A 26,461-nucleotide genomic window follows, 5' to 3' on the forward strand; every position below is an offset into this window, starting at 1 on the left:
ATGCACCTGCCAGGCTCAGCTCTACCCATGGCAGACGGGAGCTTCTCCCTTTCTGGACACCTGGTCCGGAGCCCCACTGCTAACCCCTCGCGGATACACAGCATCGAGGCCATATTGGGATTTACCAAGGACGAGGGGCTGCTCGGCTCCTTCCCGGCAGACAGAGGCTCCCGTGCTTCCAAGGACCAGGACAAGAAGTCAGGGGCGCGCCTCAACTTACCCAGAGCGCCCGGCGAGGCAGAGGCACCGCCGCCGCCGCCCCCGGCTCAGCTCCCGGCCCCGCTGCTGCCCCCTGCCCAGGCCCAGGCAGAGGAGTACATAGGTGAGTGAGTGAATGCCGACCCCCTGGCTACTTCAGAGGGGGCCCAAAGGAGAAAAGGAGGCTGTCTCCGAGGTTCAAAGCGGCACTCTCTTGAGAGGGATGTTTCTTAGATAGTTTTAGTTGTCGAGATCTTAACAGATCTTTTTAAACTACAAAAAGACAGTGTGTGACTGGGGGCTGAGGGAGGGGTTAAAAACGTCTTTCCCAGGAAAACTAGAAAGACCCCTAAGTAGCACACTCTCCCAAGAACTCCATTCGACAACCCTGGAACGCAGAATTCAGAGGGGAGAGAGTACGACTGGAGGGAGTCGGGGGAGGAAAGAAAGGAAGGCAGGAGGTGAGCAAAAACGTCCCTGAGACAGAGTTGCTTACGGAACGGATTCCCCTCACTTCTCAGATGCTTGCTCCTATGGCCCCAAGGAGCCAGGGGAGGAATGTCTAAGCCCAGAGCTTCACGCGTGCCACACCCCCAACGACGGGAAACTGTCGGACGAGGAGCAGCCCAAGAAGAAACATCGCCGGAACCGCACCACTTTCACCACCTACCAGTTGCATGAGCTGGAGAGGGCCTTTGAGAAGTCCCACTACCCAGACGTCTATAGCCGCGAAGAGCTGGCCGTCAAGGTCAACCTGCCAGAGGTTCGAGTCCAGGTAAAGAGAGGGACCGTTCTGAACGCAGGGCACCTGGGAAGAGGAGGAAGGGCTCACCTTAGGTGCCCAAGAATAGAGTCCTAATCCGGGCTAATAGTGGGTGGCCGGCGTTAGAGTGAGTTTATGAACTACATTTAACTTCCTGGGTTTTCTTTTCTCAAGGGTTCACAACTTTGGGATCCAGATCTGAACTCCTTTTCCCCCACAGCTAAGGACACTCGGTAGAAAACTTGCAGAGGTGTCTTCCTAAACTTCTCTAATTCCGAAGAGAGAGATAGAGTGTCTGAATTAATATGCTCCAATCTCATGGCACTTAAGGGCTTGAGTATGTGGTGTAATGGAGATTGGGGAAGGCTTTGACACAAACTCATTTGGGATAATTAAATTATGGTATGAATCAAGCCTCCACTTGGATACATCCTCGATTATTTGGTCAGCCCTGCTGTCAAAAATTCTACTTTGAAATTGGGTCATATTCTTCTCAGCTCCACTTCTCCGTTGAGACATAAAGTGGGATTTTTCTTTGAGAATATTGCTTTGCCATGTCTGTTTTAAATCCATCCAATTCCCAGTGCAAAGAATTTTTCTTTTCATTGTATGGTGCTTTTTTTGGGCTTTAATTAGAGCTGAATTATCTTTAATCCCCATCATTAAAATATTTAAAAGCCTTATATATTTGCTAGTCATCTGTGAAAAATCTGGGAGGGTTTCCAAATTGTGTGGGTTAGGTCAAATCTGAAGAGGAGAAATTGGGAACCAATTTCATTGGATCTTTACAGTTGGGATTCTAGGTATCCAAGTCATTACCTTTCCATAAAGAAGACCAAGTTGCTTTAAAAAAAATTATTTATTTTTCTTGCAAATAGAGGAGGGTGAGGTGATATTTCTTCACTGGAGTTTAGGGCGAGATGCAGGTGGCTAGCGCTAAAGTATTAGTTTGTAGTCATTTGAAAGGATCTTGCAGCATAGTTGCCTATTACCTAAAAAGTATATGGTGAGGTCCGTTCAGTGTACCAGAGAATAGAGCCTTCAGATAGGTTATATTATTCAAGCCTAAACAGATTTCACTGGGGGATGGGGGTGGGGGTGGGGAGGGAGGTGAGGTGTGTATATGTATTAATTATGTATGTGAGTATATGTCTGTGCATGTGTGTGTGTGTGTTCAGAAGTATAAAATGAGAGTAGCTTGAAGAGAAAAAGGAATAGAAAAGGGTGAGAAGAGAGAGAAGAAAAGGGCAGGATCCTCCTACTTGTAGGAAATTTTATTGAACTTCCCAAAGGAGGCACCATGCCTGTACCACCCTGGTTTTTCCTCTGGCTGTCCAGGAGAACTTGGACTCCTACACACAGAGCCTCTGAATATTCACTAGCGGTAAGAGGGAATTGAAGAAATGGAAGAGATACTGGGAGAAAAGCCAAGTTCCAAAGAAGGGGACCCTTCCCTGTTTTTTTTTCCATTCTTGCTATTTCTGGGAAATTGAATATCCCTGAGATTTGGGGGGGGGGAACAGTTCTGTGTTGGAGTTCCTGGAAAACAAAGATACCTCAAGATCTTAGTGCATCATGAGGGAGAGGGAGGGAAGTGTTCTTTCTTTCTTTACTCTAAACATAAATGCATTTTTTCAGTGGGCTATCTCAATGTAAACTTAACTCTAAATTTACTTAGGTGCTTCGTCTATGGTCAATCTCAACTGTGTCTCATCTCTCCCTCATCTCAAATCCTACCTTTCATTTTTGTAGTGATTCCCTTCCAGTTAACCATCTTTTCTCTCTATTTCCTCTCTTTTCAGTTTATTTCTGGGGAAATGGAACTTTTTATTTACCCTCACAGGACAACTCTCAGGAACTAGGTTTCACTCTTGGCCCTTCTTATATATATTTTTTGAAGTCACTTTTCATTGGTTTACAGATCTCTGGTTAGAGTTGAAATTATCTGTGTATGTACACACATGCACATACATATCTACACAGCATATAGTTATATGTGCATGTATATACATGCATGTATATACCCACAAATACATACATATGTGTGAGTGTGGTGTGTTACCTCATGCTCAGTACCATAAAGTTTGGGCAAATACGTTGACAAGGGAAAAAAATAAGAACTAAACCTAGAAGAAAGATGATTGAAATTGCTCGGGGAAAAGGAGGAAGAAAGGGAAAGTAGGATATATGGAAGAAAAGAAATGGAAAGGAAAAAAAGAGATAAACAAAAGATAGAAGAAATGAAGGAATAATGAGGAGAAAGAACAGAGGAAGAAAAGGGAAAGAAAGTTGTAGTGAAAAGAGTTGAATTTGCAGTGGGAAGACCCTGACCCTCTCCCTCCCCCCAAACCTTACTGCCTTTGTGATTTTGCGTTTCTCAGGCAAATTACTTCACCTTCCTAGGCCTAAATTCCTAGTAAATTAGGAAGCTGGTCCAAAAATTCTTAGACTGGGATCTGTGAGCTTCCCCCCCCCCAAAAAAAAAATTGCTTTATAGCCATTTTAGTAGAATGGGTTTCCTTTGTAATCCATAGGTTTTATTTTGTGCATCTAAAAACTTAATTCTGAGAAAGGGTCCATAGGTTTCTCCAGACTTCCAAAGAGGTCTGTGACGCAGAATAGGTTAATAATCCCCCGGATTAGATGATTTCTAAGGCTCCTTCTACTCTGGAAGCTATGATCCTAAAAAGGAAAGAAGAAAAGGGCAGGATCTTAGCGGGGCTATACCAAAAGCTAGTACCTTCAGAATGTAAAATAGAGAATAAAACTCTCAGCCATCATTTGGGGGGATCATGGCTGGGAGGCATCGGAACAGTGCTGGGTACCGGTTCCTCCTGCCCTGACCATCCCGGCGCGTTGTTTGTCCACAGGTGTGGTTTCAGAACCGCAGAGCCAAGTGGAGGAGGCAGGAGAAGCTCGAAGTGACGTCCATGAAATTACAAGACTCCCCCATCCTCTCCTTCAACCGCTCCCCGCCAGCCGCTGCCCTGCCGCAGCTGGGGGGAGGCGTGGGAGGCGGCGGCGGCGGCGGCGGGGCGACCCTGCAGCTAGAGTCGTGGCTGAGTCCTCCACTGCCCGGTGGCGGTGGCAGCAGCACCTCCTTGCAGAGCCTGCCCGGCTTCGTGACTTCCCCGCAGAGCCTCCCAGCCAGCTACACGCCCCCACCACCCTTCCTGAACTCCCCTCCTCTGGGGCACAGCCTGCAACCCCTTGGGCCGCCCCCTCCTCCTCCTTACCAGTGCGGACCTAACTTTGTGGACAAATTTTCCCTGGAAGAAGCAGACCCCCGTAATACCAGCATCGCAGCGCTGCGCATGAAGGCCAAGGAGCACATCCAGTCGATTGGGAAGCCTTGGCAGGCCATATGAGACCCCGGCCCTCTTCTCACTCCTCTTGACCCCACAGGGGGTCAGGCTGTGGGGCCTTTTCCCGCACCAAACAGTGAATTGTTTTCCCCTAAGACACTTCAAACCTATTCCGTGTCTGGATCCCTTAAGCTGTTGTAGATCCGAACGTTACGAGGGCGTCCCTCCCTTCTGTCTGTACTCCCCTGTCCTTTGTCCCCCAAGCAAGGATTCTGCAGGGGCGCCACGGAGCCAGACTGCCTCCAGACCGTGGCGAGAGTTATCTCATGCTCATTGTTCCAAGGGGACACTAATCAGTGGCATGGAGGTAGGTGGAAATCCTCCAAGTTTCTGCTTAAGGAATAACTAAAAGCTATTTGGAGCTACCTGTACTCAACCCTACTCCACCAATTGAACAACAAGCAATTGAGCTTTCCCTTCTCTTATGTAGCTGGAGGGAAATAAGATGTTCTGAATTCATTCAACTCCCTAACTTTGACTCTCGCATTTATTGACTTCTAGAGGCCTCCGCCAAGCTCCAGAGAGATCGAAAGTGTGCGGCGAGTGGTTGGGGTTTTCTTCACCTGTCCTATCGTGACTGGGGCCGGTAGTGAGGCTGGGGAAGTTGGAAAAGACAACCAGGAAAATGGGTTTTACGAAGTTGTGTGTACATAGCAGTAGTTTCTAAATATCGTTGGAGAGAATTAAAGACTACTTTCTGTGATTTACCTGGGTTGTGTGAGGTTGAAAGGAACGTTTGTGAGACCATGGAAGTTTGTGGGGGAAGGGATGCTGAGAAACAGGCAAACTCTCCTAAAGCAGCTGAAATAGGATGTTTTGGCTGTGCTGAAGACCTTAGATTTTTCTGATCGTCCTGGTGGGAATTCTAGAAAACACTCAATGACTTGGTTCTCGAGGAAACAGATCGTTACTGCTCTCCACAGCCCCCTAATTCCCCGAGGACCCCTGGAAAGGCTTTCCTCTCCTCCTCCCTATCCCAGAGATCCCAGCGGAAAAGAGGGCAAGAGGGTTACTTGCTCTCCTCTGGAAATGATTTTTAGGCAAGCTCACAACTCATTTATTATCTATACTGGTTGCTTCTTTGCTTAATTGCTGCAGGTGGTTCCTTTGAGTAAATGACAGAAACAGGAAGGCTACACTCCCTGAGAGCAGATGAAATGAGTCTTGGATATATCTATTCCTAAGTGGGTTCAAATAGCACACCCCAGCACTGCCTTCAAAACACCTCTCAGTCAGACTCCATTAACTTTCTGCCTTTGTGGGGTTAATCAATTAGCATCTCAGAGAGAAATTCTGTGAGGTTGCCTCTTCTTTTGGAAGAATCTTTTCTGTTCCCCTCCCCCCCCCTTCTGCTACCCAAACTTCCTGCCAGACACCATGCATAGGCTCCACTAAGAACCTTTGCCTTCATTCACTTAAGTATATAACAAATTAAACTAATGGGTTGTTTTTGTTTGTTCTTTTGCTATGAATCTAAACAGAAGCCATCTTCTTTTTAGTAATATCCTGGTCCCAGGCAAGAAAAATACAGGTGTTAATTTCTCTATTTTTAATCAGCATTTATTGAAGGCCTACTGTATGCAAAGCATCATGATAGATGATGTTACAGAAGCAAAGATGAGTAAGAAAACATTAAAGTCTAGTCCTGGAGATAGATATGGACACATATCTACAACATGATGGGTAGCACTGATAAGGTCGATGTGAATTGTGAATTGAGTAATACAGAAATTCAATATTGAGTAAAAGCCTTTCAGCTGAGGAGAAAGGAAGAAAGAAAGAAAGAAAGAAAGAAAGAAAGAAAGAAAGAGAAAGAAAGGAAAGAAGGAAGGAAGAAGGAAGGAAAGAAGGAAGGAAGAAAGGAAGGAAGGAAGAAGGAAAAAAAGAAAGAACAAAAAAGAAGATGGACTGCTTTTTCACAAAGCAAGCATGCTATAGTTGGAAGAGCACTGTATTAAAGGGTTAAAGGACCAAGGTTTCATTTTTGGCTCTGGTATTTAACTACCCAATGATTGTTGGAGTCATTTTCCCCATCTGTCAAATGAAAGGGTTGGGCAAAATGATGAGGCTTTGGATTTGAAGTCAGAAGGCCTGGTTTCAAATCTTGATTCTGCCACTTACTATCTGTGTGATCTTGAACAAGTCACTCCATATCTCTGTGCCTCAGTTTCCTCAATCTGTGATATTATTTAAGTGCTTTCTAAGAACCCTTCTAATCTTAATTACACCATGAATTTATGTGTCACTCTTGTCTGAGAGTTTGCTAATTATCTCTATCGTTCTAGTTTTAGATTAGTGCTGCAAAGTGAGCCCAACCAGTTGGTATTAAAGAGTCTTTCCCATCAAAGAAGCTACTGGGAGTTCTGACTGTTCCCTTAGGCAAGAGATCCCTGAGATGGAAGCCTACAGGAGAAGAGAAAACCACTGGAGCAGTGTCATTGATCTTAAATGCAGAAGAGGTGTTACTAGTCTTGGGTGGCCTCTAGGACTAGATGACAGGCATTGTGGGAAAGAGCTGTTGCCACGAGACAAGGAAGCATAAGTTTCTCTGATACACCTTTCCTTCTCTGGTTCCTTCTGTCCACATTCCTCTCCATCTTATCCATAATATCTCCCAGTAGATATTCTTAAAGTATAATGAGGGAGTGTTCACTTCACTTTGGAAGTCTGCACCCTTTCATATAGGGGAATCTGCTAATGATGCCATCTTTTGATACTCCAAATTCTTTGGTATTCCATCCTCAGTTCCTAAAATCCTAAGTGCAGGATTGGCAGGGACCTTGGAGTCCATCATTTAACTCCCTCAGTTTCCAAATGAGGAAACTTCAGCACAGAGATGTTAAGGGTCCTTTCTCTATTACACAGCTAGTAAATGTCTGAGATAGGATTTGACCTCAGGTCATCCTGCCTCCAACCCCAGTGTTTTTATCCACTGAACCACTAGGTGCTTGGCTAGTCAAGGTAAGGAAGGAAGTAACCTGGGAATGAGGAATGAGAAGCCAGCACCCTACTCCTGATTGAGGTGGGAAAAATAGGAAGGACAGTGCCAGCATTCTAATCCCCATCCTGGGTACAAAGAAGGAATCAAATCCCTCCCAATTTCACTAAGGTGGTACTTCTAGTCTAGGACCTTGAATTGTATGTATTTATTCTAGGTTTTGCTTTATTTTCTCCTCTACTAGACTGTGAGCTACTTCAGGGCAAGGGCCTGAGTGCTGGAGAACTGAGTATCCCACTCAGTCCTTTATACATAATATAGGCTCAAAAAATATTTGGAGACTGAATAGTGTAGTAGGAAGAATGCTAGTTTAGAATTAAAGGAGCTGAGGTCACATCTTGTCACTGAGTAGCTGTTTAACCTTGGCTTACCCGACCTCCCCAGACCTCATTTTCCTCATCTGTAAAACAAGGTTGGACTAGATGGTCTCTTAGCTCTAAATCTCTGATGTTATTTATTCTGTGATGTTAGTTCTTGTTGAGAAAAGTGATATGAAAAGTTAAGGAACAAATGTGCTTATATAGATATATCTACAATTTCAGCTTATTTTATTTGCATCTCTCCCACTCCTTCTACCCAATGGGGAAAATAGGATTTATGTAAGCAAACTGTTTCTACAACTCAGTCAGTCAGTCAGTCAGTTAACTATTATTTATTATGTTCCAGGCACTGTACTGAGTGCTGGAGATACAAAGAAAGTCAAAAAAGCCATCCCTGTCCTTGAGGAGTCTCCAATCTAATTGTGGAGATAGTATTATTAGGTATTGTCTATCTTGTCAGAGTCTAATTCTTCCCTTCTTCCTTCTATTTGCACTGCTCCCTCTTATGTATGTACCTCTGGCGTCTTCTTTTTCTCCTTTTTTTCTTTCCCCACTTCCTTATCCTCTATTCCTCTGCTTGTATCCCTTCCTCCTCTCCCCTTCTGCATCTTTGCCCCACTTTCCTTTGCTCCTTTTCTCAACTTTTTAGTATGCTTCTCAATTTCCTTCCTTCCTTTCTCTAAATATCTATTGAGCACAAAAGAGTTCATTTGTGTGTTAAACAATGGTTGAGAGACAAAGATGAATAAAACAGGGTCCCTGCCCTCAAATATCTTACAATCTTATTTGATAATGTAGACAAATACCTATTCCAAGGTGGGACTCACCATATATCATAACAGAGGTAGAGTACCAACGAAATGCTATGAGATCAGGGTAGGCTTTGTGGAACAGGTGGAATCTGAGCTGGGTCTTGGACAATAGGCAAGATTTTAACATCCAAAATGGGGGAAGGAGGAGTATGAATAAGACCACAGAGTCGGGAAAGTATGGGACTGTTTCAAGAACTGTGACAATACAGTTTGCCATGATATAAGAGAGATAGTAAAATTTTACATTTATGGAGCACTTTATAATAACAGAGTAGCTTTAGATACATGATGATTTTTGATTCTCACAACAATCCCATAAAGTAGGAAGGTTTGGCAGTATGGGGAAAAGGGCACTGAATTTGGAGTCAGAATACATAGCTTTGAAGCACTGTGACTCTGATCTTGGGCCCCACTGGGTCTCAGTTTCTATACTTGGAGGCATCACAATATAGTGGAGAGGGTGCTCAGCATGGACTCACAAGATACAGGTTTAAAAACAGGGGTGGAGAACCTGTGTCCAAGTTTTGCAGAACAAATCCTTTTATTAAGGGGATTTGTTCTCTGAACTTCAAAGGGCTGCACTTGAGGACCTAGAGGGCCACATGTGACCTTGAGGCTACAGGTTCCCCACTCCTGGTTTAAATCCTGCCTTACAAGATGTGTGATTGTGGGTAGGTGTCTGAGTCTCAATTTCATCACCTGCAAAGTTGGGAATTGGGAACAAGTCTCTGAGTTAGCAAGACTTAAGAGTCCTTCCACTGACATAGGTAAGTCATTTATCCTCTGAGTGGCACTAAAATTGAAGAGCAATTTCAGGTCTGCATTAGTAAAGGGAGTTTCCTCTCTGGAAGTTTTCTATATTAATGAAGTCACAAATCAAATAGAGCTATACTTCACAGGGTTTTTATGAGGTTCAAATTAGATCATGCATATAAAGAACTTTATGAACTTTTTAAAAGTGCTATTTAAAAGTCAGCTATTTTTTTATTATTACTAGAATGCAAGGGCAGGTAGGTGGCACAATGAACTTGGAATCAGGAAAACTCATCTTCCTGAGTTCAAGTCTGGCCTCAGACTCTTATTAGCTGTGTGACCCTGGGCAAGTCACTTAACCCTGCTTACCTCACTTTCCTCATCTATAAAATGAGGTAGAGAAGGAAATGGAAACCACTTGAGGATCTTTGCCAAAGAAACACTCCACCCCACCCCTTGGGATCAAAAAGGGTCAAGACAGAAAGCAACTGAACAAAATGAAATGTAAGTTTCTTGAGGGCAGGGACTGTCTGTCTTTGTGGACTTAATGTTTAGAACAGTAAGTGCTTCGAACAAAATAGTTACAAAACAAAAGTTTATTGAAATTGAAACCCTTAAATTGAGAAAGTAGAATAAATGAAGTTTCTACCCAGCTCTAGATCCAATGAGATAGGATAAGCATTATTAGCCCCATTTTATAAGTGAAAACAGGTTTAGACTCAGAAGGTCACACACAAATGGCAAATGAGGAAACTCTGACAAATCTCAGATTTCCAGACCTTTTGACTCCAAGCTACATGCTCTTTCTTTATTATATTTTCAGATAAGGCAAGAAAGGGAAATTAAAATTAGATTGCTGAAGGCTTTGAATGTCAGTCCAAGGAATAAGAGATTTCTTGGGATCTTGGGATCTAAGCTGGATTGCTTCTTACCTAGAGGAATGCAGCCATTATGATAGTAATCTTCAGGGGAGAAGAGTATAGGATAAAAGTGGGAAAAAGTCCAAAAAACTTCGCACTTCAGCCAGTAAATGCCAAGTTATAATCAAAGAAGTGCATTAACAGAACTAAAAAATGCTGCAAGGTCTTGGGTTCAGATATTGCACATCTGCTGGGTGCTCAGGCTAACTACAAGTTCTTGAGGCAGACAAGGATCAACCAAGTGCAGATAGGTTGATAGAAACCTGGGACTCAGAGATGAAAGCTTTCATTCCCATAAGCCCTCCCATAAAAGGAGATGAAGGGCATCTAGTCTGTGTCTAGGAAGTTTTCTATAAGGTTATCTGTTCGCTCAATAAGCTATCCCGCTGTGAAACAAGTTAGGTTGGTTAGATGGGAGGCAGTCTTAGGGAGAAAAGAGAAAATAAATCCTCCACGTATAGTCACCTGGGTTACATGATTATTATTCTATAGAATTTGGGGCAGATCTGACTTCTGCTGAAGGAGTATCTCAAGGAAGTAACAAAAGAAGATGGTGTGGCTCTCACAATGCCCCACAACTCAGAAGTAAGGTCTCCTGGCCAAAGATCTGGTCCCATTTTTCTTTAATCAATTTCAGCCTAAGAAGAATGAAGAAAAGGGAGTTAGTGGTGGGGCAGCTAGGTGGCGTAGTGAATAGAGCACCAGCCCTCGAGTCAGGAGGATCTGAGTTCAAATATGACCTCAGACACTTAACACAAAAACTAGCTGTGTGACCTTGGACAAGTCACTTAACCCCAAATTGCCCTCCAAAAAGCAAAAAGAAAAGAAAAGGGAGTAAGTGGGACCAAAAAAGAACAGGGTCAGAATTTTCTTGTGTGGGGTAGATAGAGGAAGGAATCAACACATGGGAACATATATGGCTAGCCATGAGAAGTAACTAATGGTTACATAGATCTTTGATCTCATTGACATGGATGTTCTCTCCGGGGATGCAGATCACCATCCACTTATGTCTGCTTATCCCGAGCAATTACTAGCCACTTTTCTTAGAAATATCACCTATTTTTTTTTAGTGAGGAAGTGTGGTACAATGGAAAGAGACCTTGGAGAAATCACAACCACATGGGACTTCAGTTTCCTCACCTATAAAATGAGGAAATGGCATAAGGTCACTCCTAACTTTCAAATCTATGATCTCATGCACTCAAAGAAAAAAAAAACCAAAACAAAACCCCGGAGAAGGGCCAATCTGTGGTTATCAAGAAATACACACAGGCACGTGCGATTCCAATTCTAACCATCTTCCCATGCTGCCCCTAAAAGGAAGTTAAGTGTCCCTCTTCTCACATTATAGAATCTGTTTGCTAAGTTGCCGTCTTGAAGGATTTGATCCTGCCTTTTTGTTTACATGAATTAATAATAGATTCAGTAATAAACATGTGTTTGACATTTTGAAGAAACAGACCCCTGAAAGAGTTTACAAACTGATTAGAGAAAGAAAGCATGTAGACACGAAGAAGTGATTTTACATCAAAGACAGTAGTGTCAAATGAATGGTGTGTAACTATCAAAGTCCAGGGGGGGAACCACTTCCAGATAAGGTTGTTTCAAAATGCTTCCCGGAGGAAGTGGAAGGGTGAGGTAAGGCAAGGGAGAGTAAGACTTTCTCCTGTAAGGAAAGGGGGTGCTGCAAAGTCTAGAGGAAAGGCAAGCATAAAGCGGATCTCCAGGAGCAAGACAAAAGTTTGGAGGGGAAAAGTTAGTGTAACTAGGCCAAAGATTAAATGGAGAAGAGTTCCTTCCCCTGAGCCGCCAGTGTGGGCATAAAGAGGCTTAGGGCTCAGTCTGTGTGCGTCTGCCTGCAGTGGTGTGCACGCGACTTAGGTGAGTCCTAAAGGAGGTTATTCCCTTCCCTTTTCCTGGCTCTTTACTGCTGGAGGAGACTGACTGCACCTTCCAGCTTTCCACTGAACTTCAATTATTAGCCTCCCCCGTAGCTCCCCCACAGCTCCCCCTTAGACATTCCGGGGTCACACAGTCTACTTGGACCTATTGCTGCTTCTCCGCTGGTGCTGCGATCCCCTCTTCCTAAAGACCCCAGAATAATCAGTCCAGACCACCTACTCCCTTTTGAAGTGCTCCCCCACCCCAGTGGCTTCCGTCCACGCTGAGACAACAACCATCCAGTGGGCATTGCAGACGTCATCGGCCTCCTATCTGCTCACTCCAGGGCCAACCCCACTTTTAGGCCTGGGAACAACAAGTGCCCCTGTCCCCCAGGCTGCAGCGCTAACCTGTCAAGGAGGCTGGAGTCTCGAGTTCCGAGAAGCCCAGCGGGCTCAGTGAAGCGGGACAAAGAGAGTCCCGCCAGCAGCGACTCCAAACTCTTCCGACAGCTGCCTCTGGCTCCGCCTTGAGCCAGCCAGGGGCCAGTTGGGGGCAAGTCTCCTCTCCCGCTAAGCAGGCTGACCCCCTGTGCTTTGGTTTGCAAGCCAACTGTCCGAGCAAGTTTTCTAATCGAGATTCGAAGGGAACTATTCTGTCTTTACTCCTGGATCCCTCTTCGGAATCTTCCACCTGCATTCAGGCCAGAGGGAGAGGATCTGGGGTTTGGTTTGGTTTTAATTAGGTAGCCCCTTAAGAGGAAAGGGTAAGGTGGTATAGGATTCTTGGGAATAGATTTCGGCGATTGAATCTGGAGGTCCTGATGTTACAGATCAATAATCTTTTTTTTTTCTTTCTGTTTATTGATTAGGCATTTGGGAGTAATGAAGGTGGCAAGGAGAAAAACCTGGAAGAATGGAAAGATTGTAGGATCTGATCACTTCTTTCTTGAGTTTGTCTTCTAACATTCCCTTACACACACACCTCCAAATCTAGTTTACCCATGGAGAAAAAGGATGTGGGTGTGGGGATCAACTTTCATCCAGGTTCCACCTAGCTACTCCCAAACCCTCGGTCCAAGGCTCTTCTGTTAGCTGAAAACCAGCTGGGGCAACGATGCTGGGCAGAAGGGAGGTCAGGGGAGTGCTGGGATTGACTCCGCCCCCCACCCTCACCCCCCGGGGTTCCACCGCCGCTTTCCCTACTCCAGTTTCTACAGAATAAACATGATCATATCACTTGGGGAGAGGAGAACGAAGAAAAGGAGGAAACCCTGCTCGCCAGCTGTTTTGTAGCTTCAGTTAGAGTCCCAGCCCCATACCCAAGTCTACAACCCCATGGCCTTGTTTCCAAACACTCCTTCATCAACAGAAATCTTATTACATTATGAGAAGCCAAGTCCCAGGAGAAGCGGAGGGGGGAGAGATGAAGTCCTTCTCCACCATGTCGAAAATAATGATATTAAGTAAATCTGTCTCCACCTCCTTTACCCCTCCCCCGTCAGATCTGGAGGGCGAACCAGGAGGCGGCCCCTGAGAGCATGGAGCATTTAATAACCCTACGTGGGAACCAGGGACTCTGCCCTCCTCCAAGCTGGCTCCCCCAACATTTCAAGAGGCCGATGGTTCGCTTTGTGTTTCGAATGTCTTCTCCTTAATTGGGTGCCGGCTCTGATAATCCAGCCTCAGCTTGTTAACTGTACAATGGTAGTAAGAGTTAATGACCCATTAGTGATTAATTCCTTAACCGTTCTGTAATTGCTCACTGTAAAACCCTTTTCTTAAAACTGGATTAAATCATCTAGATCCTTGCCCTAGAAGACTCCGAGCCTGCCATTCCAACCCCACCCACCCCAGCTATCTCTCATCCTTTCTTTGCTTTAGGGAGGCAATGCATATGGCATTGCAGAAAAAGAGCCCTGAGCTGCAAATCATAACTGGGTTTCCATCCTAGCTCTGCAACTATTTGGGTTACTACAGGCAAATTACTTCATCCGAGGGCCCGTTTCCTCATCAGGAAAAGAAAGTTGGATTCTAAAATTCTCTGCCTGAAAAATCTAAAATTTGGATTTTTAGAAGATTTTTTAAAAGGTATCCCATGAGGCATCCTTCTAGCAAAGTGGAGGGAGGCATCCCTCCCCCAAAGTGGAGGGAGGCCTCCAGTCCCTTAGGTAGACCTCCTGTGTTCAGTTTATGAGAGGAGATGGACAAGAGTTCCAAGGGGATAAGCAGGCCTGAGAGAGTTGAGGGGAATATCCAAATGAATGAGATCACAGGTAGATTAGAAGTGGTTTTTTAAAAAATATTTTGGTGGCTATCTCTCTTATGTTCAGCCTCAGACGAAATAGAAATAGAAGGACTTCAGATACAAATCCCACCTAAGAGGGAGTAGGTCCTATTCTGGAGGTACTTTCTCCAGATGGAGAAGCCCTATGGTTAACTCTACCCTTTCTGATTCTCAAAAGGGAGGTCTGGAATCTAATGACAAGACTGTCTCAGTGTATGGATACCAATACAAGAATGGGATCTTCTCTGTCTTGACCGGGCCTTGTTCCAGGATGCTCCCTACACCCCACAAAATTTATATTATTTAGTAAGAGATGACTTGATAGGTCCTAAGATTTACTGACTATAAAGCAATGTGTTCTGGTCTTTGCGTTTATTTTTTAATCGACAGACCAGAACTTGCAAAGAAATCTCCTCGGAAGCTGTATTATTGTGTTTCAGTCATGTCTGATTCTTTATGACCTCATCTGGGGTTTTTCTTGGTAAAGATAATGGAGTGATTTGTCATTTTCTTTTCCAACTCATTTTACAGATGAGGAAACTGAGGCAAACAGGGTTAAGTGACTTGCCCAGGATCACACAACTAATAAAGTGTCTGAGGCCAGATTTCAACTCAGAAAGAGTCTGGCCTGACACTCCATCAACTGAGCCATCTAGCTGCAGGTACAGGGAAGTTGAACATTTACTCTAACTTCGATGTCATTGGTCACAAACTTTGGAATTCTTTTCAAACTGCCTTTACAGGTTGTAATACATTGCTATTATTATTTTTAATATTTTCCCCAATTACATGTAAAAACAATTTAAACATTTTTTTAAGCTATCAGTTCCAAATTCTAAACTTCCATCTGTCTCCTCCCCCTTCTCTGAGATGGTAAGCAATCTGATATAGGTATACATGCTATTACTAACAACTCAACATTTATATGTGAAACACTTCCCTCACAGCAACCCTGGACTGAGTAATTATTATTATTCCAGTTGGAGTTCAGGGGGATTTGGGGGATTTTCCTAGTTTGGAACGACCTTGGGAGTGACCAGGTCTCCTGATGGCAGATTTAATGCTCTTTCCTCTTCCTGATGCTGCCTCTATTCTTTTGACTATTTTCACTAATGACAAATCTATGCCCTTTGGTTTTTTGGAAACTACCAAAAGCTTTTCAGGGACAAGACTGGTAAATGAGGTAGCAAATATTGTGTTTCTTTGTTTAATTTTTTTTTCATGAGGTGCAAGTATAAAATAAGACAATCGCTAGCAGGACTTAGCAACTCCACTCTCAAAAGGAAAGTTTTGACTGTGATTAGAATTGGTATACCGCTTCCTAGAATGACTACTTGAAAGGGGAAAAAAAAAACTGTTGGCTTAAATTCTATTGATGTTTAAACAGTCATTACCTCCCTACCTGCTATAAATGTAGGTGGGTTGATTGGCCAAAAGTCAATGCCCTATACAACATACTTAATGCCAGAGGAATGGATAACAATGGGAAGCTATAAGAGGGAAAAGAGAGCTCTAAAAGCAAGACTACTTGTCAAGGATATTTTAGGAGGATTTGTGTTTCAGACGGGAGTTGAATTAGATGACCTGGAAAGTCACCTAAGGAAGTTTTAAAGAAATGAATAAAGGCATTATTTAAGGGGGGAGGGGGAAGGGGAGGGAAACAGACCTTCCTAACAATTATAACTATATATGATCTGCTGACTCTAGATCAGGGGTGAGGAGCCTGCGACCTCCAGGCCACAGGTGGCCTTCCAGGTCCTTGGTTTCAGCCTTTTGACTGAGTTCCAAGTTTTACAGAACAAATCCTCTTGTTAAGGGGATTTGTACTGTGAAGTTTAGATTCAGTAAAGGGCTGCACTTGAGGACCTAGAGAGCTGCATGTGGCCTTGAGGCTTCAGGTTCCCCATCCCTGTTCTAGAGCAAAGAGAATTCTCCCTTCATTGGAGGTTTTTGAGCAAAAGTGGATAACTACTTGTAAGATATTATTAAGTACAAGAGATTATTTTAGGGGTATGGGTCAAGTTAAGTGGCTAATGATATCACTTCCAATTCTGAAATTCCATGATTCTATAATAAAAACTCTATAGTAACATTTTAGAGCTTTTATTTTTTTCTACCAATTCCCCCCAATTTTTCTATGTTCCATCTCCCTCTCTCCCTTCCTTCTAATATTCCTTACTTCTTTCTTTTCTTCCTTTCCCTCTTCTTCTTTTCTTTCCTTCTTCCCTCCCTTCCTTATTCCCAGTCACCCACCCTTCCATGAACATTCTTGTAGCATCTGCTACATGCAAGACATCCTTCTAGGCACTACGGAAAAGATAAGGAAAAATCTCCGTTCTCACAGAGTTTATAATCTAGTTGGGAATATGTCATATATACACATACCTAAATTTTAGCAAAGCATTTGATAAAACCTTATGTAATCTTGTGGGCATTATGGAGAAATGTATGTTAGAATGATCCAATGGTTAGATAGATTTAGAACTAGAGGAAAGGCCAGACCCAAGGTGCAATTATTATTAATGATTCAATACACCTTGGAAGGAGTTTTCTAGTTGAGTGCCCAAGGGACTTGTCATAGCCCTGACTTGCTAAACATTTTTATCAGTGGTTTGGATAAAGGCCTAGATCCCATACTTATCCAGTTTCCAGATGACATAGAACTAGGAGGGTTAAATGTTGGTTGACAGAGTCAAGATCCAAAAAAAAAAAAATCTCAACAGGTTATAAGAGTGGGCTGAAATCTAAGAAAATGAAATTTAATATGGATTAATGTAAAGTTCTATAGTTAGGTTAAAAAATCAACCTCATAAGTACAATATAGAAATATTTGAAAAGATTGGAGGATTTTGGTTGCCTACAAGTTCAATAAGAATGATCACTCCTGGGGCGGCCAGGTGGCTCAGCGAGTAAGAGCATCGGCTCCAGTGTCGGGATGACCTGGATCAAATCCAGGCTCAGATACTCAGCACCACACCCAGAAATAATAACTGGCCGTGCAACCTTGAGCAAGTTACTTAACCCCAATTGCTTTAAAAAAAAAATTATCACTCCTATGTAGAAGCCAAATATACTAGTGTGATCTTGGGTTACATCAAGAGAGGCATGGCTCCTGGAAAAAGAAAGTGATGTTTCCTCTGCCACTTACCCTGGTCAGGTCACATCTGAGGTATTCTGTGCAGTTTGGGGACCCACATTTTTAAACCAATTAATCCGCATGCATTTATGAAGCATCTGCTGTGGGTCAGCCTTTGTGTTCGGTGCAGGGTATATAGACAAAACCAATAAATAAGCTCCTGCCTTCAGAGAGTTTACATACTATCACATTCTATCAGTGGGAACAAATAATGGAGGTGCAGGGGCGAGCAGAAGATGATTCATTTTGATAGACTGGGGCTCTTCTCATGGAGCCAGTTATTGCAATAACTCAAAAGAAACGTGAGATGCACAAATTTAGAGACGTCTCCACTCCAAATGTTCATGTGGACTCTTTGTACCCAACCTATGGTAAAGTGCTTTGACTCCAACATAATAATGGCATTTTGGGTCCTCTTCAAGAACGAAGGACAACAACCAGCCAATCACCTACTAGCAGCTACTATTCAGCCGTCATCTATCTATGTATCACCTATCATCAATCTACGTCTCTCTGTGTGTGTATACGTGTGTGCATGCATAAATATATATGACTATTTAGAGTGGGATACGACCAACCTGGGGACCAGGGGGTGGCATTTGGTCTGACTGTGAAAGAAGGTAGGAGCTCCAAGACATGGAACTGAAGAAGGGCATTCTGGGTATGGAAAGGAATGGAAGCTAGAGCTGGAATATCCTTGTACAGGAATCAGTAAACAGGACAATTTGGCCCAAATGTTGCAGGCATGAAAGGAAATAATGTTTCCAGAAATGTCTAGAGAAGTAAGCCGATTTCAAATGATGAATGGCTTAAAATATTTCAAAGGTAACAAGGAGCTAATGAAGGTGATTGGGCAGGAAAATAACATGCTTACAATTGTTAGTGCCTTTTCTGGGATCCACACTTTAGGAAAGACATAATAACTTGGTGGGTGTTCACAGGAAATAATCAGGTCATGAAGGGACTTCAGATCATAATGTAGGAGGATCAGTTTAAAGAACTGGGCATGTTTAGCCTTCTTGGAGAAGAAAAGATTTGGGGAGGACATGATAGCTGTTTTTAAGTCTTTCATGTGAAAAGAGAGATTACACTTGTTCGTCTTGGACCCAGAAGCAATGGGTAAAAGGTACAGTAAAGGCAGTCTTTGAAATGATGTAAGGAAAAACTTCCTAACAGAGTCTCCCAAGGTGGAAGGGGCTGAGTCAGGAGAGTCCCCTTCATTAGAATTCTTTAAGAAAAGGATGGGTATGATGTAGGACTTCTATTTAGGATTCTTGTTGGACAAGGTATTATCTGAAGTCCTTTGCAACTCTGTAAGTTTGTGATAGGTCTGGGGAAGGGGGGTGAGGCTCTAGCCTTCTGTAGTACCAATGCAGTATTTACAGCACCCACGATCATAATAAAGGTAGTGACTATAAGTATCGCATATGGCATTCTATCGCAAAATATACCAAACTCTCTAGATAGAGGATAGAACTGAAGCATTTATTTAGACACCAGAAAACCAAATCCCCAAACCAGTAAGCCAATTCCATCATAGTACCAAAGATATTCTGAAGCCATAATAATGCTGAGAGCCACAGCATCCCTCAGCCTTCCCACAAACCAATACAAGATCAATATCTACTCACCATCTGACTCCTTGCCTGAGCTCCTCTGTCCCCCACAGTCTGACTAGCTCTGACCACCAGCTTCCTGTGGGCTCTGCTTCCCTTCATCAAACTCCACCCACCACAGGCTTCATGTGCCTACATTGAGCCTATTAGGGGGCAGAGTTTACTTTCAAAGCAGGGGAGGTCTTCAAACTCCCCTAAGTCTATTAAGGGGCAGGGAAGATCTTCAACTCCCCATTCCCATGACACCATCTTAGAACATTTGGAAGAATTGCTTCATTTGGGAACACCTGGGTCCTAGCTAGAAGTAAAAGGTACAATAGTAAACTTTAGGGTTGATGAATCTAACCGTGTTTTTCTATTGCTTGAGGTTTATTAGGGTTTTGTTTTTGCTTAGGCCAGCAGGTAATTTCATGGGGTAGGGGGATATGGAGCCCTGGACTTCAGTCCTTATTCTGCCAATGATTTTGTGAGTTCCTGTTCCATTTCCCACAAGTGGTTATAATCAACAAACACTTATTAAAGACCTACCATGTTCCAGGCACTGGGCTAAACACTGGGGATATAAAAGGAGATAAAAGACAGTCCCCACCCTCAAGAAGCTGACAATCTAACTGGGGAGACAAACATACAAACAGATATATACAAAGTAAACTGTATTACAGGATAAATAGGAAATAATTTATAGAGGGAAGGCATTAGAATTGAGAGGGGTTGGGAAAGGCTTCCAGTAAAAGATGGGATTTTAGTTGGGATTTAAAGGAAGTCAGGGAGGTCAGTAGTCAGAGCAGAGGAGGCAGAGCATTCTAGGCATGGGGGACAGTCAGAGAGAATGCCCAGAGTAGGGAGACGAACTGTCTTATTCATGGAACAACCAGAAGGCCAGTGTCACACTGGATCAAAGAGCACATGTCAGAGAATAACATGTAAGAAAAATGGAAAGGTAGGAGATGGTTGGCTTATGAAGGGCTTTGAATGCCAGAGAAGTCTGTGTTTGATCCAGGAAGCAACAGAGAATCTCTGGATGTAAGAGATGACATGATCAATCTTGTACTTTAGGAAAACTTAAGAAGGAAAAAGGTGAGAGGAAAGAGGAAAAAAATGTGATAAGTGGGTTTTTTTTTTAAAGAGGATTTGAAGGGGTTGAAGTTGAAATAGGGTTAGTTCATCAGAGACCTGGTCTATTTTTTTAATGTCCCATCTAATATTTCTAGCCCTCAGTTGGCAAATAGCAGAGCTCAACAGGAAGACAAAAACCCAAGTGGCAATATCTTCTTTTTATCTGGTGCTTTTCCTTCAAAAATTTCAAAGAGTTATCACGATCAGGAATGGAGGGGGTGCAATTGATTTGTAAAGGCAGGAGCCAATAGTCCTAAAGAGGAGAGGCACCGGGGCTTTCCTCTCCCTCCATGGAGCTGTCTGTAGGTACTGACAAAAGTGGTGAGTCAGAACTTCTGGGTTACGATTGCTTACTGTAGTCCATCACACTGTGGTTGCAGAACAGATTGCCTTGAGAGGAAAGAGAGTAAGAGTGATCAGCGGGGCGGCCAGGTAGCACAGCGAGTAAGAGCACCGGCTCCAGTGTTGAGAAGACCTGGGGATCAAATCTGGGCTCGGATACTCAGCACCACACCCAGAAATAACTGGTCGTGTAACCTTGAGCAAGTTAGTTAACCCCAATTGCTTAAAAAAAAAAAAAAAAGAGTGATCGGCCGATTTTTTGTGTCTTTCCTAATGCATTCCCCTTCCTTGTGAGTGTTCCTAGGAAAATCTGTGCTGAGTTCTGCTACAAACTATATAAAGTCTTGGGCATAAAGAACACCAAAGTGTTTGGCAATGATAAATCTGTGGTTGCCACGGGTTGAAGTAGTCTGATAATGGGGGGTGCTAGAATTCCATCTCTCACATCTCCCTTGTACCACCCAATAAACTCAACTCGAAAGGAATAGACTTCTTTGTCGTGGGTTTCCTCAAACCAAAACTTTTCTGGGATTATAGAGTCCTCAGGAATCATTGCAGAATAAGAAGTTGCTTCTGGGTCAAGGCACACAGGCCGTTCAGACAATAGAACATAAGCCATTGGCTCAGTTCTCCATGTCGTAAGGAAGGCTCAGGGAATCCCTCCAAAGGAGATTATTATTTCATTGATGAATATGTCCTTTCCACTCTATATTGAACTTATTGATAGCTTTTCTTTAACTGAAAATTTTCAAAGATAATTTTTAGCCTATTATGTCATGTTGCAAATTTTAAATGGGTTTCCTCCTTGTCCCTATTCTGCTAATTTTATTTTTAAAAGTATAATAAGTTAAGAACTTAATTTATCAGCACCGCCCCGGAGTCAGGAGGACCCAAGTTCAGTTCCGGCCTCAGACACTTAACACCCACACACACACAAAAAACCAGCCGAGTAACCTTGGGCAAGTTACTTAACCCCAAATGCCCTCCAAAAGGCAAAAACAAAAACCTTAATTTATCAATAATTTATAATAATTAAATATTAAATAATGGGGGGAAAACCTGTATAATTAATTCGGGGTAGATCTGGCCACTAAAATGACATTTAGTCTGTGCCCTTGAAATGCCTTTTATAATTCTTAACTGTCACCACTGAGGAAATAAATGTTAGCGTGGAAATAGAGTGGTTGGGGTCAGGACAGATGGTCCTGTACTTAAAACTGGTGTTTTTGATTGATTATATTGAAAGCCTTGGAAAAGCAGCCCCTGAAGTGGTAGGAGGAAATGATCCTTGCTCCCTGGGGGACTGGTTAGTTTGGAAACTTTCTGTGGTTTCTGCTGTCTGGTCATCATCTACCATGGTGGCCGAACTTCCATCTGTTGCCTCCCTTGGAAGACTGAGAATTGGTAGTTTCCAGGAGCTGGTATAGAAGAAGCCTGTGTCTTTGAGTGTTTTCTTTAGAAGGATTAGGTCTCATGGAAGAGATGGCTAACTTCTTTGTAAGTTGTGGGGTAGCTTTGGAAGGCCTTCCAGTTGCCACCCAACTTTCTCCATTTTTTCTCTAATATTAAAAATATCTTCACCAGACCAAAGCCTATTTCTAAGTTCATAATTAGGACTAAAAATGCCAGTCCCCTGGAAGAGGTACCTGCATTGCCTTGAACTCATTCATGCTAAACTGTAAATGATTAATATGAAATCCCTTGCCAGAGAGATTGTGGAAAGAAGGTTAAGAGAGAATCAGAGGTCCATGAGCATGTAGATAAGTGGGGGGACTGTGGGAAAGGGAAAGGGGTACAAAAAAGGCAGGCTGAAATCTGAGAAGTGAAACTCTGCCTACTTTGTGATGTTGCCTACAACCTGCCTGGAAAAAGTCTGGGTGTAATTTTAAATGTTATCTAAATACCTCCAGGCATGTTGGCATTCCCTGTATTCTCTACAGCCCAGGAGGCTAAGGCTGATGGATCACTTAAACTCAGGAATTATGATCTGAAGTGGGCTAGGCTAATCAGGTATCCACACTAAGTATGAAACTAATATGGTGAGCCACTTGGAGGGGAGGAGGGTTGGTTACAAGGCTTTCTAAGAAGGGCCAACCCACCTAAGTCTGAAATGGGCTAGGACAAAACTCCCATACTGAGCAGGAGTGAAATCTATGAAAGGCCACTGTACTTCCAATCTGAGAGAGAGGGAGACCCAGTCTCCCTGCCCTGCTCCACCCCTCAAAGATACCTAAACATAAGGAAGAAATGTTTTCTTGGATTAGTGGTCCAGGTTCACCCTCTAGAGAAAGAATATAATTTAGTGGATTTTCCATAACTCAGTGGGATGCACCAAAGAAATTTTCAGATTCAACAGAATCTGTAATGAAAAACCAGTCTGACATGACTCTCCCTTGCTAAACCTCTATTTCTAATAAAATGACTATACAAGACTCTGACCCATAGTCATGGGGTATGTTTCAAAGCACCAGGCGTAATAAGACAAACCTCGCTGGTCTCCCTGGTCATTCGTTTCTTCCTGATTTCATACATTCTATTTTCACTATTGAAACATTTTTCCTCAAGCACCAATTATCTTTAGTTTAATTCCTTGCCCAAGAACTGGTGGCTTCCTATTGTCTTAAAATCCTTTCTCAGCCTTTGAGACTTGCCACCATCATTATTTCACCAGTCTCATTTCCTGCAACAGTTACTGTACATCATCAACAATAAAAAGCAAGTTCTTGACCCCCCCCTTGTCCCATAAAATATTTATCTCCCAATTTCGCCAGTGGGGCATAGTTTTTCATTTTATAATTAGAGATAACCAATGTAAATACTTCTGGGAAAGGGAATATAGCTGCTTATATTCAAACTAATATGTGGGTGACCAATATCAGATCCTTTTGAAGAAGAGAATTCAATGAAGGCATTGGAGAGGGCATGATCTCTGAGACAGCTTGGGAGGGGATTTACTCCAGGAGAATTCATGGAATACCCTTAGCACATAGAATGGGCTGCCTGGAGTCAATTTATGGAAGACCTAGACAAGAGTCCCCCAGGTTGGGTGGGGGGCTTGGAAGAGAACCTGTTAGTAAAAACATTGATTTATTGCCCAGAATGCCCCTTCTTCTCCCTAAACCAATTAACAGAATCTTAGAGCTGACAAGAACTTTAAAGGTCTCTTGTTTGTGGACAGGAATCCTTTTTACAACGTCTTTGAAAAATGCTTATTCTGTCTCTAATGTTGTGTAAATCAATTATCTCCCAAAGCAGTCAGTTCCACCTTAATTGTGAAGAGGAGATATGGAAAAAATTGGAACACTAACTCATTGTTGGTGGAATTGTGAACTGATCCAACCATTCTGGAGAGCAATCTGGAATGATGTCCAAAGAGTTGGTAAACTGCCTATACCCTTTGACCCTGCAATACCACTACTAGGTATATTTCCAAAGATGATTAGGGAAAAAGGAAAAGAACCTAGATGTTCTAAAACATTTATAGCAGTTCTCTTTGTTGTGGCAAAGAACTGAATATTTTGACTATTATAAATACCAAAATTAACTATAAAGGACATATAAAGAAAGATGCTGTCTGCATCCAGAGAAAGAACTTACAATTAGAAGTATTTGTAGAATAATTTTACCTATATATACCTATTTGTGTTTAATGGGGGAGGGGAAGGAAAAAGAGAAAAAAAGAAAAAAGTTTATGTTATTATTATATATTTAAAAAGAATAACAAGTGTACATAATAGATTTGCAGTTTCATGTGCAATCATCTTTTTTATTCTACTATGTGATGGAAATGCTTGTTTTATTCCATAAATTAAAACTAAAATAAATGTGTGTGTGTGTGTGGGGGGGGAAGCTTTTCCTTATATCCAGACAAAATCTACCTTCCTGAAACTTTCATCTGTTGCTCAGTCTTTATCTACCAGCTCCTTCTCTGCTTCCTATAAATATGTCCAGGTGACTCCTCTACCTTTAAAAATTCATTTGACACTTAAACTATCAAGCTCTTCTATTCAAAGCTAACCTCAAAGAAAAAGCTGTCCATACTTGCTGTCTTCTTTTCCTTTCTTCTCACTCACTTCTTAACCCTTGGCAATCTGCCTTCTGATCTTACCCTCAGTGAAAATTGTTCTCTTTAAAGTTACCAATGATATCTTCACTCGCAAATCTAATGACTTTTTCTCAGTCTTTGACACAGAGGCATTTGACACTGTTGACTACTCTGGCCTCCTGGGCACTTTTCTTTTTGTGTTTGCAAAATATTCTTGATTCCCTCCCTAGATGGCACAATGTCTATATGGCTGGGCTTTGATTCAGGAAGGCTTGAGTTCAAATCCAGCCACAGACACTTATCAACTTTGTGGCTCTGGGAAAGTCACAACCTCTGTTTGCCTCAGTTTTCTCAACTGTAAAATGGGAATAATAACACCTCCCAGGGTTGTTGTGAGAATCAAACGAGGTGATATTTGTAAAGCACGTAGGCACTGTGCCCTTGCCTTCCCCTACATCTCTACTGATTTCTCAATTTCCTTTGCTGAATCATTATACATATCCTACTCCCTAACAGGGTACATATCCCAAGAATCTGTCCTTGGAGTCCTCATTTTCTCTTTCTACATTCTTTCTCAGTGATATCACCAGCTCACTTGGGTTTAATTATCACCTCTATGCAGATGACTCGAAGATCTGTATATCTATCTCTCTTTACTGAGCTCCTGTATCAAAACATCAACTGCCTATTGGATGTTTCCAACTGGATGCTATATAGACATTCCAAGTTCAACCTGTCCAAAACATCATTCATTGTCATTCCCATTATTATTCTGGTCATCTAGTTTCATCCTCAGAGACATCCTCATCCTCGACTCCTCACTTCATCTCCTCTAATCAGTTGCCAAATCTTGTCCATTTTAACCTGACAACATCTCTTGTATTCTCTTTGCTTGTCTAGTCATTGCTCAAGGTCAGACCCTCAGCAGCTTTTGCCTATACCAGTGGTGTCAAACTCAAATAGAAACAGATCCCTGAAAGCCACATGTTGACTTAGGAGACCAAAAATTTGCATTATCTCCATTGCATTGTATTTTTGCTTATTTTGTTAAAACGTTTCCCAATTACAGTTTAACCTGGTTCAGCTTCCATTGGTTTGGGAGCAGTAAATTCGACACTTCTGGCCTTAGACTATTGTGATAAGCTTTTAAACATTCTCTCTGCCCCAAATCTCTCTCTCTCTTCTGATCCATCTTCCACATAGCTGCAAAATTTATATTCCTTAAGCACAGTTCTAACTACATCATTCTCTTGCCCTTAAAGTTCCAGTGGTTCCCTGTTGCACCTAAGATCAAATGCCAGCTCCTCTCTTGGGCATTTATAACCCTTTGGTATTTAAAGGTAGGTGCCAAGCTACCTTTCCAGCCTTATTACACAGTAACATCACTTTGTGTACTCCATGAATGGCCTTATTGCTGGTCTTCCCACAGGATATTCCCTCTTTTACCTTCATGTCTTTACACAGATTCTTTTTCACAAATCAAATTCAAATCTCACTTCTCCAATAAAAGCTTCCCTGACTGACCTTCCCTTCCTGAAATCCTTTTTTTCTATCATCCCACCTCTACTCAAGTCCTATTCATGTAGTTCTTGGAACTTGTGGGGCCTCAGCCAGTGGAGCTGTGCCTTCTATTTACTAGGAACCTGTCAGTCTTCAGGCTTTGTGACCCAGAGTCTTATTCAGAATCACTGAAGAAAGGATCCATCTGTCCTCACATCTTGCTGCTTACAACTTCTTTCCACCTTTTGTTTACTTTAGATATGAATGAGTAAAGAAAAGCATTCCTTAAGACTTCCTGAGCCTCAGATTTCTTATCTATAAAGTGTATAATGACTGCTTAATAAATGTTTGTTGAATTGATCGAAAGTGATCTTTAGGCTTCTTTCCAACTCTAACATTCTGTGATG

General features: G+C 42.6%; 1 protein-coding gene and 1 long non-coding RNA gene across 2 annotated transcripts in view; one reads left to right on the forward strand and one right to left on the reverse strand.

Annotated features, from left to right (window-relative positions):
• Positions 1-4,329, forward strand: LOC138172457 (retinal homeobox protein Rx-like). Its single transcript, XM_069102239.1, has 3 exons — positions 1-322; positions 720-973; positions 3,832-4,329. The coding sequence occupies exons 1-3, from the start codon at positions 1-3 to the stop codon at positions 4,327-4,329; spliced, it is 1,074 nt and encodes a 357-aa protein (XP_068958340.1).
• Positions 3,462-26,461, reverse strand: part of LOC138172464 (uncharacterized) — a 24,955-nt gene continuing 1,955 nt past the window's right edge. The window contains exon 2 of the long non-coding RNA XR_011171122.1: positions 3,462-3,643. This is a non-coding gene — a long non-coding RNA (uncharacterized lncRNA). The remainder of the gene's footprint in view (positions 3,644-26,461) is intronic.

Source organism: Petaurus breviceps, unplaced genomic scaffold, assembly GCF_028583685.1.
Source record: "Petaurus breviceps papuanus isolate PSGF00001 unplaced genomic scaffold, PetGlider_PUasm1.0 128, whole genome shotgun sequence".
Taxonomy (NCBI): Eukaryota; Metazoa; Chordata; class Mammalia; order Diprotodontia; family Petauridae; genus Petaurus; species Petaurus breviceps.